This window comes from Opisthorchis viverrini, assembly GCF_000715545.1.
Source record: "Opisthorchis viverrini unplaced genomic scaffold opera_v5_32, whole genome shotgun sequence".
Lineage (NCBI taxonomy): Eukaryota > Metazoa > Platyhelminthes > Trematoda > Opisthorchiida > Opisthorchiidae > Opisthorchis > Opisthorchis viverrini.
The window spans coordinates 954,889-973,141 of NW_008751687.1; the positions used below are offsets into that span (position 1 = coordinate 954,889).

Genomic DNA, 18,253 nt, shown 5'->3' on the forward strand with positions numbered 1-18,253 from the left:
GCCCTATTCTTCCAGGCTCCGAAGACCAATGAGAACTGAACCCTCAATTAGGTTCATTGGTAACCAAGCCGCTGCTGTACAACTTAACGGTTATAAGCATCCGGATCGCAAATAAATTAGGATGAATGAGTCCCACAACGGAGCCTACATTTCCATGAGCGGGAAACTAACGGATATATTAATACTAGTACCTTGTTAATGGGAATAATAGTGTCAATACACATGATCGTTGAGTAGCGAACCACCACCGATGTTCCCCTCAATGCAGCACACAACAGAGCGTCGCACAAGGCCCCTGCAGTGGCTTCACATTGTGCGTGGCGAATCCGGCATGAGTGTGATCAAAAAATTTGAGCGCTGTCTACCATACTGGCTAGTTAGGAATATTTCGGACAGCTTTCTCTCGTAACATTTCATCAGCGAGGAAAGAGCAGTGATTAGGTCATTGAGACAAAGCCCAAAATAAGCCGAAACACTATAGAAACGTGCCACGGTGTGGAGAATGTCACCGTACGGAGACTATAAACTGTGTCAATCAAGTTGGCAACAAACAACTACCCGTCGCATGAACTGACCGCTAGTAAAAAAAACCCTGGACAGAGCTCTCTCACACTCGAAAGAACCCATACGTCTAAATGACTGACGAAAAAGACCATAAAATTCAGAGTTTCGGAATGTTCTCTTATCCACGTAACTGACTGTGCCCATCTTGATAAAGTTTGTCCAGGTTGGTAGGATTTTTGGACAATTAAACAGTGAGATGAGCAGTGAGTGCATAAATTAACTGCATCCGACGGTGACTGCTGTTACAATAATATGTAAAATATTTTATGCAGTTGGACTCTTCGCCCCACACATCCTCATCCAGGACTTCCGACCAACGCCCGCTTTAAAGCTTTTTACTTCAAACTACTAATGAGTAGTTCAAAATAGATGAAAAAACCTGCAAGGTGTGTTAACGCTAGACGAGCTAAGGCGCTCAGAAGACTAGAAGCAATGCATGGGATAACTAACCAGGAATGATAGAGAACGATACAAGATGACGCTAACGTTACACGATTTTACCGATTTTAACCAAATGTACAAAAGAAGCTTAACGCCAACTAGTTGTCTCAATTCCATGCACGTTTTCATCGAGGAGAGTGGAATACTTGGTTTCACGATGGAAGCACACGATCACCTGTGTTAGTCTATTCCTAAATAAGCCATCATGGGAAACGATAAAGTCTTGCTTGATGTCACGGCACAATTCAAACCAACCAACCACAATCCCACGATAAGGAATTCGGGCGAAAAACAAGTATGATACACAGAGGCCCACTGACTATCCGTATGGAAGCATGTTTCAACTGTGATCGGTAGATATATCAGCAGTTGAGGGAGAATCCAGCGGAAACTGATATCACTATTTATCGCCGGATGCCGTTCCACCCAACTTTTTGTGGCAAATTCGAACTACTGAGGTAATCTGAATAGCAATCGGCGAACCTTAGTCTTTACGTCGTTAACTTGTGGCACACAAAACATCGCACATTGAATATGTAACTGGCCATAATTTTTATGCAGAATGAAATCAATGGTCTTTTCGAAATGCAATAACGTTTTGAAAATGAATCTTGCTGACTTTTGAAAAGCTCTGACTGCATGCTGTTTATTATTTTGAAAAGTACTGAATGGCAAAATAAAGAGTTGTCACCTAAACTACGGACTAACCCATTCAACCGTCTTGTCAGTGAACTTCGTTTTTGTTTGTCGGAATGAAGACCTCAACTTTCCCGATCAAATGCGCAGGAGGGCATTTTCGCCTTTCGAGAATATCCTACAATATCGCGCCCAGTATTTTCTAGAATGAACCACAGTCCCTAAGTACACCGAACTTCCAATAGTTCGAGCTTTGGCGTCCAGTGCAGTTGCAAGCAACTGCAGGAGTAGACGAACAAACGAACTGGCTCAATACTAGGGGTGCCAAAATCCTCAAAAACTCTTTGTGTACTTACAATATATATGCATTGCCATTCTTCCGAGAGATGGGCCAAGTGGTTAGAGCGCGAATTCACTGACCGGAATGTCCGTGGTTCGAACCCGACCTCTGCCTCTGGACTTCCCCTGTCTAGGCTTGGGCGACCGAGAAGTATCCCAGCCCTCGTGCCTCCATCGTGTGGCATGGCAGCTAAGCACTGAAAGGGTGATACAGCTGAATGATCATTCTTCCCTTATCGCCTGTTAATCGCTTGTTGTTCGGAGCATTACAGTTGTGTCCGAGGTTTCGTCTTCTTACTATTCCGCTGTACTAGGAATCGAGACCGCCCAACATGGCTGGGGATAGAATATCTTTACACTCCACTCATATTATCGCTTGCTCGCTGCGTTATCGAAACCGTAACAATTAAACCGTGATGCAGAAAAATTCATGGCCAATCCGACTGCTTAACGACCTTGAGCCATTGGATGGAATATTACGGAATCCCACGCTAGACGGCTTTTCAATGGAACTGAATTGAACGAGGTCCCCTACGAGGGTGTCTGGCATCAGAAGTCTGGACAGAAGTTCCAGACTAACCAACAATCGTCAGCACAATATCTGGAAGATTTTTTCGGATGCACTTGCTATTGGGACTCAAGGTTTTCAATGAAATCCTTCCGTCCAAATCCACAGTACACTATCATGCAAAGTTTGTACGGCCCATTCTGTTCTCATATATAGAGACAACCTGACCATGATAGAAAAAGTTGGAGAGTTGTATTTAGGAAGCTACACGTCTTTTGAGAGATTCGGAGTATTATATGACCTCCGTTGTTTTTTTTGGACACTAGTACACGACTGAAAGCAGATCCCGTGTAAATTATGGTAGGCACACTCACTCGGAAGATTAGCTTGCCATGGGGAGAATAAACTCGGTCGTGAACTTACACTTAGTTGACCCTTAAAATCGAAAATGACACAAAAAGAGTTCACTGACGCTGGAATGAACCATGAAAGTGAGATTTTGGTCGGATTGAGGCTGCAGTGCCGAACTTCCTTGTACGCGCGTACAGCAATTCAGAATTACCTCGTCGTCCAATGCGATAACAGCCGAACTGGCTTAAGATCCACGTTTACGCAGTAAATGGAGTCAACGGATTATCGAAATCACATTTTGATCATGGCAAAAATGGACTATGCACAGATTCAAAAGGATCTCCCAGTGATGGTACCAAAATGCCTGAAGACAACGCTGGCTATCGTAAGTTAATAAAAAACTGTAGCGGGCGAGATCACCACTACACTTTGTTTGTTTGTGGCAGATGAACAACAGTGCACTTCCTAAGACTATGCAATCGAGAAGGTGCACCACTAATCGCCCGCTGAATGAACATGCTGTTCGGTACACCTGAATCGGAATTTCTATAGCTTGGTTTACCTTGCAACTAACAACTTTTCAACAATGAGGCCAGCTGTTTTCATTGACATCCAAGCCTATTGAAGTAGGTGATTCGGAGCCATGAAAGCGTTTGCTTCCTAAGAAAAGCAGTGTGCTGCTACCCGATGTGGCTGGGGTTAAGTGACTGAAAAAAAAAACAACGAAATTTTTATATCTGATGACAAAGCACGGACATGAATAAAACGAACCTGAAGCGTCCATGCTTTGGCATCTAGTCCCGGAAGATCTCCCTCAACCGAAATGCAGGACTGATTTTTTGTATAGTTGGTTAGACTTCGTACGGCGGTGGCAACACGTTGCACAATGTCCACATCCACATTTCTGTCAATCGTATCGGAGAGTTCTTTACAGAAGTACTAAGGGAGCAATAGAAAAAAGGTATCACGTGATGCAGGTATCCCAAGTCACTTCAAAACAGGAACATCAGGTAGTGGTGGCAACAGAAAGTACCCTGAAATCAACTGAATACTTGCAGTCGAAGTAACTAATGGATGGACAGGTAATCATGTGGTGTGAAAGGGTGTGACCGGGAGCTAAAATACCTTGCTACGAGCCGCAGAAGGCTAGGAACGCAATCATAAAATCCCAGGTCAAATTTGGGAGAACCGCGTTGCAGGATGCACGAAAATCGACTGTGATCATGTCATAGTTTTCAGCCTCGTCCATTAAATCAGCACGAGTTTCAGAGCCCATATACAGTGAAAACGACGAAAGAATCAATAGGATGTAGTTCACACAACTAACGAAAGTTTTTGAATGACTTAACAAGTGGAATCATGGAGAATTCAACAGTCCACAGGCGACAACAAAGGTCGTATCATTGAAACCATGGGTCGGGCGAAACGTAGGACATATCTCCGCATGTTTTGAGGCGGTAGTTTCCGAGAAAGACTGGATCTCTCTCCATCAGACTGAGACTTGTTTCTTTCTTTTTTTCAGGTTAGCGGGTATGGCTAACACAGACTGTGGTACACCAGTCTTGTAGTGTTTACGGTTGCTGAAAATTAGACCACTGAAGAGCCTCATAATTATGTTGTATTCGGGTGGAGAAAAACCACAGATGAGAACACCAACACACTACATTTATACGGTGTTCTAACTCCGGGGACGAAACAAAAAACAAGTATATCAAGATTGGTGTATTTACGCTGGTTAGTGACCCCTCGATTGGACGCGATACCTAAGTGCATTTATTTCAGTAGTTTTGAGAAGCATCCATACTTGGTCGTTTTTCTCAAAGGCACAGCTTTTCATAACAGGTCCACATCGTTACCTCACCCTTCAGCCTTTGGTGTAGCCCTTTTTCTACACGGCTCAACCGCAACAAGACACTAGTCCCCACGACTGTTGTTCAGGAAGATGGGAACGATTAGCTCAGTTAAATCTTGGAATCGCGTTGAAGAGAATGATGACAATAAATGTTTTCTAGGACTAACTGGTAAAGTATCGGCGGAATACCTTATCAAATAAAGCTTCTTCAGAAATACAGCATGAAAAACGTTCAGATTTCCCCTTCTAAAAAGTGCATTGCCTAACTCGTAGCAAATACATTGGGCAATGTGGATCAGTGGTTGAGGGGGGAGGTTACTGACCGGGAGGTCCGAGATTCAACCCGACCTAAATACATTGGGCAATGTGGATCAGTGGTTAGAGCGCGAAGTTACTGACCGGGAGGTCCGAGATTCTAACCCGACCTATGTCTATCGACTTCTCCTGTCTAGACTTGAGCAACAGTATCCCAGTCCTCGCGCTTCCTTCGGCTGATATGACAGCTAGACACTGAAAGGGTAACACGGCTGGAGGATTAACTTCAATTTTTCATGAGTACATGTGGTGATCCAGAGAACTTCGGAAATCTCTTATTAAACTACAGCCACGTACTTTATATAGACCGTCCTCAGAGAACACAGAAAATTGTATTTTTCGTGAGGTAGGATTTATGCTGGAGATAAACCTGCGTCATTTTACTTGTTCTTGTATTCGGGATGGTTTGCTCATCAGCTTGGCCATACACATGCCTATGCATTCATCACATTATCAACAAGCTCTCAATAAGCTTTCACCTGTTCACAAGTACTAATTAATTGGAAACGTCAATAGTGGTGGATAATGCTGCAGATATCTTACTACTATCAGAAGCACATTCGTTGGATAACAGATATTATAAATACACGCATTGTAACCAGTTCACCAAAAGTGTCGGAAAACGGTCAGAGGTGAAAATCGACCAACTTTTTATATGCGCGCAAACAGAGTGACCTTCTGACCATTTATCTGGTAATATCTGATGAGATTTTTCATCTTGGTGAAACTTACGAACAAAATGCGACTGGAACGTTATATTACTGAAATATCCTTGGTGGCTAGGCAATTGCCAGAACAATTCGTCTAGCACACTAACGCAGGTAATGTGTGGCAGCCGGTTGAAAAGCGAATAGTGTCAAATTAAAAAGTACATCTGACTGCGCTTGAGATTCACCCTGGATGACTGCAGTGGGCGCAGATTTTGTACAGATTATTCGTCGCAAGTTATCGGATTGTAAGTGCTAAAGCTGGTGGTGAAAGGTGTATGTTTGGCGAAGCGAACCTCGGTGTCGCTCCTCGATTCACCAACGTGCCAAGCCCATTACCAATTGCACCTGAATACTCTGCAACCCAAACGGTTTGTCAAACCAAGACAGAAATTGTACAATGACTCATCGTATCATTCTGGAACGTTCTCATCAAAATCGGCTAACGGATGCTAATAATAATGGTTCAGCTGCAACACTCCTTTGGTGCCCAGCTGTCATGTCAGCCGAAGGAAAAACGAGGACTGAGATACTGCCAGGTTGTCCAATTTAGATAGGAGCAGTCGAGATGCCGGGGTTGGTTTTGAACCATGGACCTTCCGGTTAGTAAGATCGCGCCTAAAATACTCAGTCGTCTTGAGCTTAAATGGATGGATGCTGGATAAGGTTGGCGAGATGAACCGGTGTGTTGGATGAAAAAAGTACTAGATCGGAAGAGCGGTTNTGCGCTTAAGACGCAGGAATAGGGAATACGACAAACAGTAGTGCATTCCAAGTAATGGCATAGTGAGTTCGCTGAAGTGAGAATATAGCCGGATTATGGCAGTGGTAATGATAAGGTCAAGTTCGTCAGTGTCTTTAAACTTGGTGTGCCTCTCCCTCGAATCGTCATGCACAAGGGTAACATATGCCACCTTCCATTCATCCTTCATAAACCGTGCCTTTGTCTATTACCACTCTGAACATCGCCTCGCAGGTAATCCTCTGGCATATAAGGCACACGCTCCCTCCGGGTGGCACGGAAGCTAGGCGCTGAAAGGGTGTTGCAGCTGAACAGCTGTTGTTAGCACTGGTATATGAGGCACATGGTTCAAACAGCTTTAGCTATGGAATGACATTCGCTCATCCCCTAAGGGCGAGCAACCTATTTCATAGATCATATGACGACCTCTTTTCGTATCACTGAACCCCGAAGCAGACCCAGACAATGATTCGGAGATATCGACTGTCAATTAGGGATATTCCGCGTGATCGTGAGACCTATGGCCCATAAAGCCACATGACACGTACTATTTCAGAGCATACCCTTCTCCTAACGCCACTTCAGCATCACAGACGCTGGAGATTTTATAAGCCGGTCTGAGCTTCAATTCTGGCCATACCACGGTATAACAATAGAGCGACAGCACGACACAGCGAGCATCTCGTAAGTTGCGCTGTTTGGTGGAATTCTTCGAACTCTTTTGCAACACATGAAAGTGGAACTAACAAGGTTGAGCTGGTTATGAATATCCGTTGGAAACAACTCACATCTGAGAACCTATGTCAAAAGTTTTTCTAAATATTCACTTTTATTAAAAGCTGGAACAAAGTGAATAGGGATGGAAGCAGCCTAAAACATCTGGAATGTAGTGATGTGTTTTTGAAATAAGCAAGAAAATATGAATCTCGACTAGTAAGTGACCCTGATCATAAAGCGGATGCGTGATGTGAGCCGTTTGTGCGGATTTGTTGCGACTGGATGGGCGGGTATAGAGTGCATGGATATGGCACAAGCACAGTGGTGCTTAAGAGAAAATTTTTCAATTCGTTCAGGGTGTGGCCACCGTATCCTTCATAGGCGATGAACCCAACGTTACAGCTAAACAACATTCTTTCTACAAACGGCGAGATATTCGTGCATTGTTTATGAAAACAGTTTTGAAATATTCCTCAAATGAACGTAATACACGGATGTCATCTTATGTTTCACTTGGAGTGACATTCATGATACCCTGTCTCCACAATACTCATACAATGAGTAGAAAAATTTCAGTCAAAAACAAATTCAATTGCAGAGGAGTGTTTATCATTACAAACATACAATTTGATTTCGTCATAGATAAAATTGAAATAGATTCATGGCTATGCCAGAGGGATGAGCCCCAAGAAGAGGAAAGTAATCGGTTGTTCGGGGTTTTCACTGATTTAGAGAACAGTAGCGATAATGTGGAAACAATTTTCGCGATGTACGGCATCACAAAATCCTTGTTTGTGGTAACGTAGATAACCCAGTACGATGTACCTTGTTTTGCCAAAAGCGCTCCTCGCGAGGATAATAAATGAAGGAGCCGCAAAATGCTGTTATTTGAGACGTCCTTCGAGATATCTCAATACACTGCTACGGCAACAGAGCCACGGGTCGGCCCGTTAACGGGAACGAGGAGCATACTGCAGCAACATGTCCGCAGTACCTTAGCCGTATTTATTTTTGTCGAACAATAGCTCCATAGATGACTTCAACTTGCTGGTAGGCTGAGCTCGGCAACCGCCATGTATCATGGAAAGGATACCTTCGTTCAGTGTTAATTTGTGATTGATTGGGAGACATCGATGAAGGTTGAGTATAGCTCGTCTACAGGTAGTTGGACTCCGTTTTCCTTGAGCAGTCAATAATATGGGTGTATAAGGTGTCCATTTCCATCTTCTTGTACTCATTATTCTGGCTACGGGACAGAAAAACCTGAAAGCTGAAGTCCGTCCTTGAGCTGTACCGGATCCCATTATTTTGCATATCACCAAGTAAGCTGACAAGAACTAACCGGAAACTTCGTCCCTAACGATACCTATCACTATGTATTGCAGGGTTTGTATTCACGTCTTCTCGTAGTTGACTGACTTTCGACCGTCAAGCTTGACATCTTACAGGTGAATAATACGTGAGCGTAAGGCACGACATATTATAAAAGTACTCAATGTTTTCCGCTTCGTCGAGGAGCGACAAAACGAGGATGCCATACCCACACGAACGTCACGTAAGGCGACCGTTAGATCGACAATATCGGTGTGAGGACACTGGGACTGAACGGCAGGAAAACCATGCCAAAGCCTGTTTGGGCCACAGTAGGGAGTTGAAGCTCCAAAACTGCAAGCCCTCACGAATGGGCGAAATGATCAGCCTATCAGCCGTAGCCTTCTTCGTCCGCGTTGTGGGTCTGAGAGCACCTTAGTAGATGCTAAGGGTAGATAGATGTATTATTCATCACCATCATCAGAGAAAGCAAGAGCAATATTGACAACCGCAAAGTTTGCTTACCTATATTTAAAGTCACAAAGTGAAAAGATGAAACGAAGAGTCGGGAAGGGGGACCTGATAATGGCTTATCGTTAGAATTCTGACGTGCCTACACCTCCAAGCGCTCAGTCAAACAATCTGGAAAGAAAATGACAGCACGAACGCCAGTGATACCTACTGGCCACCATTACTTGCGATACGTACAGAAAAGCGCAGGGGAGGAATAACGCAGAGCCAATCCTGGAAGGTGAATCGCACCAATAACACCTAAACTGCATACCCTTCTGTCAAGTTATTGGTTGTCCACCTCGCAGTTGGCGCCATTCTAAAGGAGAACAAAACTCGTCTCGGTTAAAGGTGTTTCGAAATACGTGGCATACGGCCGAGCAGCCGCAGTTGATTTTGATGAACATTTTACAACAGAAATATCTGTTGCACAATCGGATACTTGTTTTCTAATCGCCTCGTTGAACGCTATTCGAAAACGGAAGCGCTTCTGAGGTATCGATGGCCAAAAACCTGAAGACGCTTCCATTCCCTCCCCCCACTATTATCCTCCACTTTCACTCCATTTCACTAGAAGATAGTCTCAGTTTTAGGCGAAAACGAGTGGGTGATTTGCTGAATTTCGGCGAGTCTTCACTGTTTCCAACCAACACTGCTACTTGAGCTTTGAATTTGACAACGATGGTTGTGTTATTCTAAAAGCCTTAAACTGCCTATCCAACAGCCACTGCATGGTACCCCCGAATTGAGTGTCAAAGCTTACGAACTGAGGTTCAGTCACCAGCTCCGTCCAGTTGATTTTAGTTTTTCAGCTCACCGACTGTAAACCGAAGAGCAATGGTTCTAGCTGCCGTAACCGCTACCATGTATATTGGTTGACCTAGGAAACGCAAATATTAAACATGAAGTTGTGTGTAGTAATGCAGACAATTAGGAATCGAGAGTCAGCCCAGACGTCATTGGAGATATACATAAGCTGCGATCAAAAATGACTGCATATTCGTCTTTTTATCTATGATGAACATGATCTAAGAGAACTAATATCATCCATGTAGGCAAATGTCTCGAAATTAGTACGACACTCAAGAAGCCATGGGCAGGTGACACAACTAAACCAAAGTTGAGGTGGAAGGATGAGATAGGGGATGCTTCCCAGACATTATTGTACGTCGTGAACTCAAAGGGAAACATGTCGCGAGCTCATGCGTCCACGAGAAGGTGCGTAAGTCCTCATATAAAAACATCGGTTCAGAAAGGTCTCCTCTGCTCAGCATTTACCGCACAGTTAATGTGTCTGCGTTCTATGGGAGACCGATATAGTTCAAAAGCTAGTCGTCAGCCATGAACTTGATGCTTTCTAATAGTTAGAAAGAGCCCCGAAACGCAGCACTGACCCATATGTTTTCCGGTCGTTCCTCTTCGCTAAACCAATAATATTTCAGCTGTAGCACCCTTTCGGCGCCTAACTGCCATGCCACACGAAGGAGGCACGAGGGCTGGGATACTGCCAGGCTGCCCAAGCCTAGGCAGGGGAAGTCGAGAGGCAGAGGTCGGGTTTGAACCACGGACATTCCGGTCAGTAAATGCGCACTCTAACCACTTGGTCTATCCCGCTACCATAACCTAGTTGCACAACTTGAAACCTGCAGCTCAGATACAGGAAATCATGTTCTCTAGCACCTCCAAAAGTGCTGCTTCAAGCCTATATTCTCAGAAGATCGTTGGACTTTAGCTCAACTCGCTCTACAATGTCACTCGCTCATGATTAGACTTTGGAAGGTAGTGAATCCAGTGAGCACTGAAACAAAATGAACTAGCTCACAGAGTATATATGCATGAAAAATCGCGACCGGATTCCCCTTGTCAAAATATAGGATGTTCCCAAGTAATGCAAATTTCAGTGATAACCTCACTGGAAACAACACAGGTGCTTCACTTCTTCGAAACTGCAACACCTATGCATGCGACCCGAAGAAAGCATAAGGGCTGAAGTAACGCCAGGTTGCCTAAACCCAGACAAGAGCATTTAAGAAATCGAGGTCGGGTTCGAACCGTGGACCTTCTGGTCAGTACGGTCACATCTTAATCACTGAGCTATTTACTTAAGTGACCGCCTACAATTCAATTCAATTTAACAGCTATAAATCGTGCGCTATAGGCACGTTGGTTCCAGCTACTACAGTTTCGGTCACCGGAAAATTGGAAAATGGAACATATACTACACTTTAGCAGAAGTGCACGTCTCTTCTGAATTTCTCAAAAGGAATATAGGCGTCAAGAATTTCGAGATAGCTCGAGGAGATACAAAAGTATCTGACTTACTTTGACAGGTTCCCCAGGAAATGTACCAATGAATGAGGCCTCGTAGGGGTAATTCACCATGGCCAAAGTACCCAGGAAGTCAATAAGATAATCAATTAGCTTCTGTTCATCAGGTAAGGGGTCACATAACTGGAACATCAAGCGAAGTAATTCATGTCCAGAATCTGTGTGAATCGCAAAAAAATGGTTCACCATTTTTTTTAAATAATCAAACAGGAATGCAAATAACAGATTTATTGTACCAAGGGTCCGTACAACAAGTCTATCGTATTACTAAGACAATGAATTCATCACGAAACTCATCATCATCATCGACATCGTGACATCAGTGTTCAACACCGATGCTTCACTGCCGTACAACAATGATTTATTTGAAAGCCTTATTGTAAAGAAAATAGAAAAGGTAGACGAGGAAGGGATTTGGTGGAAGCTTACTAGTCATTCCGAGGAGGCGATACCTCCAGACAGTTACTCAGGGAACCTAGATAGAAACTGACAACAAGAACGCCACTGATATCCGTTGGTGGCCATATCTTGTAGTGTCTCCAACCAGGCACAGTGAGGATCACGCGGCCCCCATCCTGGAAGGCGAGTAGCACCGACATCACCCAAGCGTTTCGTGATTCCTTTCATACCACCTGCCAGGTCAAGGGTTGGTCATCTCTCTGTTTACGCCACTCTGAGTTGAGCATAGAAAACAGCACCCTCTTCGGCTAGACATAAGCAACACATGTCCCAACCAACGGACCTTCTGGTGCGAGACACATTCTTCAATGGAATTACCCGTTGTACAACCCAAAACCCGCTTTCTAATTACTTCTTTACGAATACGCCGATACCAACCTACACGAGCGATGGTTCTGAGACAACGATTGTTGAACACCGGCAGACATCTCAGTTTCGCTGCCCGAACAGTCCAAGTCTCACAGCCATACAGCAAAACAGCCCGCACTGTAGCTTGATACACAAGTCCCTTGAGATTCATGGATACACCACTTTGACGCCATAAGTGTCTCAAATAAGCAAATGAAACCCGAGCCTTGCAGATTCGTGCATTGACCTAATCCGTCACAATACAGTTGAAACCAACACAACTACCAACATGCGTAAGACTCCCTACAACTTCCAGTTCCTTCCCTTGATCGTAAGTGGCGTGTTCAATGACTGCACGTCCACAAGCATGATCTTACAATTTGTGGGTTCAAAGTGCATACCAAAGGACGGGATAACTTTGGTCAGTTCCTCCAAGAATACTTGCACCTTCTCCGCCTCTTCGAACACGAGAACGATGTCGTCTGCATATTCCAGATCGACAAGGTTTTCTTCACAGGCTAATCGAACACCAGGGTTTTGGAGACCCTCCAGCGTTCGTCTCATTATTTCATCGATCACAAAGTTGAAAAGGAATGGAGAGAGTGGGCATCCCTGACGGACACCGCTTTGTGTACGGAAGCTCTTGGAGAGCTCTCCGCACACTCTCATACCACCGGAAGTCTGAGAATACAAAGAACGTATTATGTTTACAAACTACTGAGGCAATCCCTGGTGGGCAAGCGTCTCAGGAAGAACAGACCGATCAACCGAGTCGAATCCGCCTTGGAAATCCAGGAATACTAGGGATGTGGGTTGCTTATACGTATGGCGTTCATCTAGCACCTGTCGAAGTGTGAATATTTGGTCAACTCAACCCCTACCAGGCGGGAATCCTGATCGTTGCTCTCGAGTCAGTATCTCACGAGCCACCGTAAGGCGACGAAGTACAATTGACGCCAACAGTCTCGTTACGACCGGGGTGAAGCTGATCCCCCTGTGGTTACCATACTCAATAGGCGCCCCTTTTCTGAAAATGGGCACTAGCACCGATTCTCCCCACTTGTCTGGGACAGACTCCGTTTCCCAAATGCAGGCAAACAGATCGGATAAGCGCTGACTGAGGACTTCACCCCCGTCTTTGAACAGTGCGGGTGGGAAGGAGCTCGATGACGCTTGAGAGAACATATGCTGTCGTAAACCTCCGAGGCCGAAGGCGGTTCCATGTTCACCGTTCAGAGTTCCACCTTACCTGTGGCCTCTAGTTGAGTGAGGTTGGTGGTTACAATAGTTGTTGTTCGAAATATTCAGCCCACCGGTCGGGGTGTTCTTCTTTATCCGAGATAATCCTCTCATGTTTGATGGTTTCACTCATAGGTGGTTTCCGGTCGCACGGATCAACTGAAATAATCTTCGGGCATTACCGGATTTCTGGGCCTCTTCCATTTCTCTGGATTTCTATGTCCATCACACTTCACGGTCGGTTTGTACGCTCACCTTCACTTGACGTCTGATAATTGGTCGCATCAAGTTATGTTCAGGGCTGGTTGGAATGTTTCTCCAAGATTTAAGCAGTGCCACCGTTCGGTCTGATATCCGGTGTTTTGGGTGCGCCAGGTGGCAATCTCGTCCCAGTGTGAGTTCGCATCTGATGGTGGAATCTTTGGAAGAGACTCTAGAAGACGATTCTGGTAAGTTCGTCTAACATCCGGATCTGCCAGTCTTTCAGTTGCCAGGCGATTCATCCGCACCTTACGCGGCCCCGGGAAACGTAGGAAGAAGCGACACCGGACGAGCGCGTGGTCAGAGTCCAAAAATGTGTTTCAAAACGACCGACAGTCAGTCATTGATCCGCGCCATCAGTAACTGATGGCAATGTGGTCGAATCGTGGCCACTATAATACAGTGCATAAAACTTTCTCAGTGGGTCCTACCCAAGTAGCAGGTTGTCCCGGCATTTTGCAAGAGGTGGAAATTGTCAGATCAACACAGACCAGTGGGGTATTCCCCCCCCCATACCAACCAGACTAATATATATATATATATATATATATATATATATATATATATAGGGGCGATCAGAACAAAGAGCACACTGAAACACGAGTACCGGAACAAATAGTAAGTTTGCAAGTCAACATCACAGATCACTAGGACTCACGCTGCTTGGCGACATTGCGTATAGAATCCCACACTAAGGCGACGTTCTTTGTGCAAGCCGTGCTCCCTGATGTGGAGAACGCACGAGTCGCTGTGTCGTAGAATCCCGCACAATTGGACATATTCGGAAACAGCCATATAGGAGCAGATGCAGCAATGGCACTGAAATACGAAACGAAAGACAACGATGGTTGCCAATAGCAAACACGATAGTGGGAGGAATAACCGGATACTCGGGGGGTTTCCTCACTCGATAGCATTCACCACAAATTTCACCTAATCGGACCAGGTAACACAAAATTGGCTGTTGGGAGGAATGTAGATCACATATATATGCTGAAGGGGTGTAACATTCATTGAGCAGCATAAAGTGAGTCAGTTAGATTTCAGTGTTATGCGTGTATGAGTAACTTGTAACGAGATTCTGGTGATTTCCGTTGTCAGAAGCGAATTGCTGGTGAAAATTATATTAGACTGGCGAAAGACGAAATCCGTTCCCGGATCGGCAAGTCCAGGAAAGCCTTTGTCAACATTCGACATTCAAGGCACCAGTGAACTGTCAATAAAAAAAACTGACTGGTTACCTGTCACTCAATACACCTTTAGAACGAACGTATATCTGGCACAGCTCTCGAACAGAAACGACTTTGGAAGTTTTCCATTTCTCGGCGGCCCGCTTATTTTTTTTCTTATGTTCACCAATCCCGGTGTGAAGTTCTCTAGCTGTCCGTTTTATGCAGACTTTGTTGCAGTCCCTGCATATAGTTGTGTAGACAATCGCTGGTTCTATTCACCGAGAGGCAATGCTTATACTGCATCAGTACAGAGCGCAATGTTTGCCTTCTGGAACTCTACTCCTATGATAACCGTGTCTAGAATCCTTCGAAAGACTTCGGTTGTTTCTGGTTCATATGGAACAGCAGCAAATCTAATCCATCCAGTTGGGTTTCACCACCGGAATTAGTGCTCTTCTCAATACCAAAATGTGATTGAGAAATCAGGTCATTCTGACAGTTGTAAAACTCTCCAGCTTTGGCCCACCTAACCACAAAATTGTCATCTACGTAACTCCAAAATATCCTTCATCGGCATGAAAATCCGGCTAAGGATTTCTGTTTGAAATCTTGTTTAAAGAGTGTACAGAAACAACACACTACGCAAACGGTTGCTGAAAACTATTCGATAGCCCACGATCGGTCTCAGCCTGATTGGGGCTCATGGGGTAGGCGCAGTCCCCTACGTCCCGTCGACCTTACGTTCTGCTTGAACCCAAATTGCATGAAATTCGGCATATACTCTCAACTGCATACCAATTTGGTTTTCACGGGAGACTCACCTGAATTCCAGCTGAATCGCGTCTTCGAATGAATATGCTGCAATAGGCCGCCTCGTTTCAGGTGGTACGATATTCGAGATGTCAGAATACATTGCACAGACGTAACACACTACTCATAAGAGACTGTGTCTACCTGTTGAGCCCATATAAGAAGGGCAAAACCGGCCGTGAACTGTCGAAAAGTTTTCAACAACCTTATGAGTAGCGCGCTAAATTTATGCAATATGTTGCTATATCTCGAATATCTTGCCAACTGAAATATGAGGCAATCCGGTGCAGCACATACAGTCGAAGAACAATATAAACGAAATTCGGTTGGGATTCAGGTGAGTCTCTCGTGAAAACCATATTGGGATGCAGATGAGTGTATTTGTCAAACTTCCATACAGATAGTTGCCAGAACCTTGCACATTTGAGATCTCATGGTTCCTGAGCACAAACACCGGAGTTAAAAATGAAGTGTGAGATTCAGGCATGTCTTTCTGCCTTCCACTATTTGACCTACGGTGAGCTGTGTCCGTCTTGAAAGTCTGCCGATGGCGATTGCTTGACTGTTTCTAAAGAGCTCTCTTTCGGCACACTCGTATACAACGAGTAGACATCGAAATCCACAAGAATGTCAAGTGATTCCATGAGACAACCATGGAAAGTCGTATGAATTCTTAACACAAGCACCCGATTTTCCAGTGGATTTATATTGCCTGCCGAGAATCTGCTCAGCACATGGAGTGGGGACATCCGCTTTGTGGATTTTTACCAGGCCGTAAAGCCGTGGTTGGACTACACTTTTAAGGTGCCATCGGTAAAGCCGCTTATCTCACTTTAGACGACTTAGCACAGATCGCAAATACTCACCAACTCCAACTTTACTCCTATTAATTACAGAAGTGACATTTTCACCATCGATTAGCCGTTAAGCTCCTCCAGTTAGGTGTTGTCTGACCTTCCGTAGGTGACCACTCTCATGAAACAAAGGCTCTACTCTATTCCGCCTCTGTAATCACTGCAGTGTTCACCTGTTTTGAGTGTTCAACGCTATCCGCTTCATTTGAGGAATATTTAGTTAGTGGCTTTGAGGCTTAAGGACCGTGACACACCTCAGCTTCCAGTGAAAGAAGTTTTTTTTTTTTGAAAAGCAAATTCAACGCTGGGAATCAGTTGTTCCACTCTTATAACTCTTCTACTTACCGTAAAAATACAAGCCCTTCTCTAACAGAAGACGCTTCTCCTCGCTTCTTCTACTCGCGGTCTACTTGATAAATTTATCAAGCTACAATAGCTAGTTGGAGGTTCACGCTTCACTATGGGCTCATCGGAAAGCTGGGTCGTGCAAGTCGACCTTTTGCATTCGTCGTTTTGATGTTAATTAGCAATTAACCTGTGTGAGGTAGCGCGGTCTAGACATCGTGGCTGAAGCAACGTGTGTAGCGACAGATATCAGATAAACGCTGAGCAGTTGGGTGGATGCTCTGTTTTATAAGACGACCACAGAGAAGCGAGCAATATATCCGGTGGCTTAGTCAGTAAAGACGGAGAAAATATCAGGAAGATGTGTTCCGATTTACATGCTAGGTTAGTGTTGAAGGTGTGTTAAAGAGTCTTGTTGATTAGCGGGGGTACCTAAATCCTACGGTCGTTGGATTTCCGTCCATCAGTTTGTCTGACAAGAGCAGGGTATACACCCCTTTATTGATAAGCAAAGTGGCCCCTACGTGCAGAGGTGGTACGGAAGTTGTCAGTGTTTGGCCATCGGTGATTCCTAAGCATTGGTCGGGCCTGGTGGGAACACTGGATTAGCAATGCTGGCGTACGCAAGATGGCTTAAGAAAAAGGGACTATTCACGATGGATGAATTACGCTTTATAAGTTACGCTGGTTGGGACATGTACTCTGCAGGCCACAGAACCGACTGCCTCAGCAGAGCTCATTTCGGCCAACCCTGTGCCCAGCGGAAGCGACAGAAAGGATGTGTACGACCTACTAGTGTACCGGTGGTACTACTGATGGGGGGCATGCGAGTAGTATGTGTTGTTCTCGGAATTTCGCTTTGCGTATTTTGAAAAGGGGAGATCTGTTACGGAAATTGTGGAGTCACTTTGTAACATTTGCTCGCATTTGAGCAATGAATGATTGGAGTCAATGAATATCCAGGAAAGTTCAAGAAGACGCGTTAAGGAGAAGATGGATGTCCAGTTTTTGTAAATAAGATGCAAAGGAGAGTTTTGCTTCCCAGTCCAATGGTGTGCGGTCGGTCAGTTGGCATTTTCTAATAAATAACTCCACAACAAATGCCTTCCTTTCACCAGTAGTCTTTCAGCTGTCCAGTAACCTAGCTGAAATATCATCCAAAGGAAAGATGAGGGTAGGGATACTGCCAGGTTGCTCAGGAGCCATCGAGCTTCAGAGGTAAGGTCACGGACCCTCTGATTAGTAAACTCACAACCTAATCACTGAGCTAGGGTCAGTGTATTACATGACAATGGGGTGTAAAAGCATAAAGCAGTAAACATTTATTCGGTTACAAACATGAACAATATCATCATCATCACCATCAATGACAGCAACATCAGTGTTGGCATTGATGCTTCACTGCCGCACAACCATAAAGCTCGTTTAGTTATATATATATATA

At 44.6% G+C, this 18,253-nt stretch overlaps 1 protein-coding gene across 1 annotated transcript in view; it reads right to left on the bottom strand.

Annotated features, from left to right (window-relative positions):
• The window catches only part of T265_02518 (hypothetical protein), a gene marked incomplete at both ends in the record, with an annotated part of 34,226 nt that overhangs the window by 8,141 nt on the left and 7,832 nt on the right, over positions 1–18,253 (bottom strand). The window contains 5 exons of the mRNA XM_009166781.1: positions 3,611–3,778; positions 11,316–11,479; positions 12,530–12,809; positions 13,623–13,714; positions 14,287–14,447. Of these exons, the coding sequence (XP_009165045.1) occupies positions 3,611–3,778; positions 11,316–11,479; positions 12,530–12,809; positions 13,623–13,714; positions 14,287–14,447 (865 nt within the window). The remainder of the gene's footprint in view (positions 1–3,610; positions 3,779–11,315; positions 11,480–12,529; positions 12,810–13,622; positions 13,715–14,286; positions 14,448–18,253) is intronic.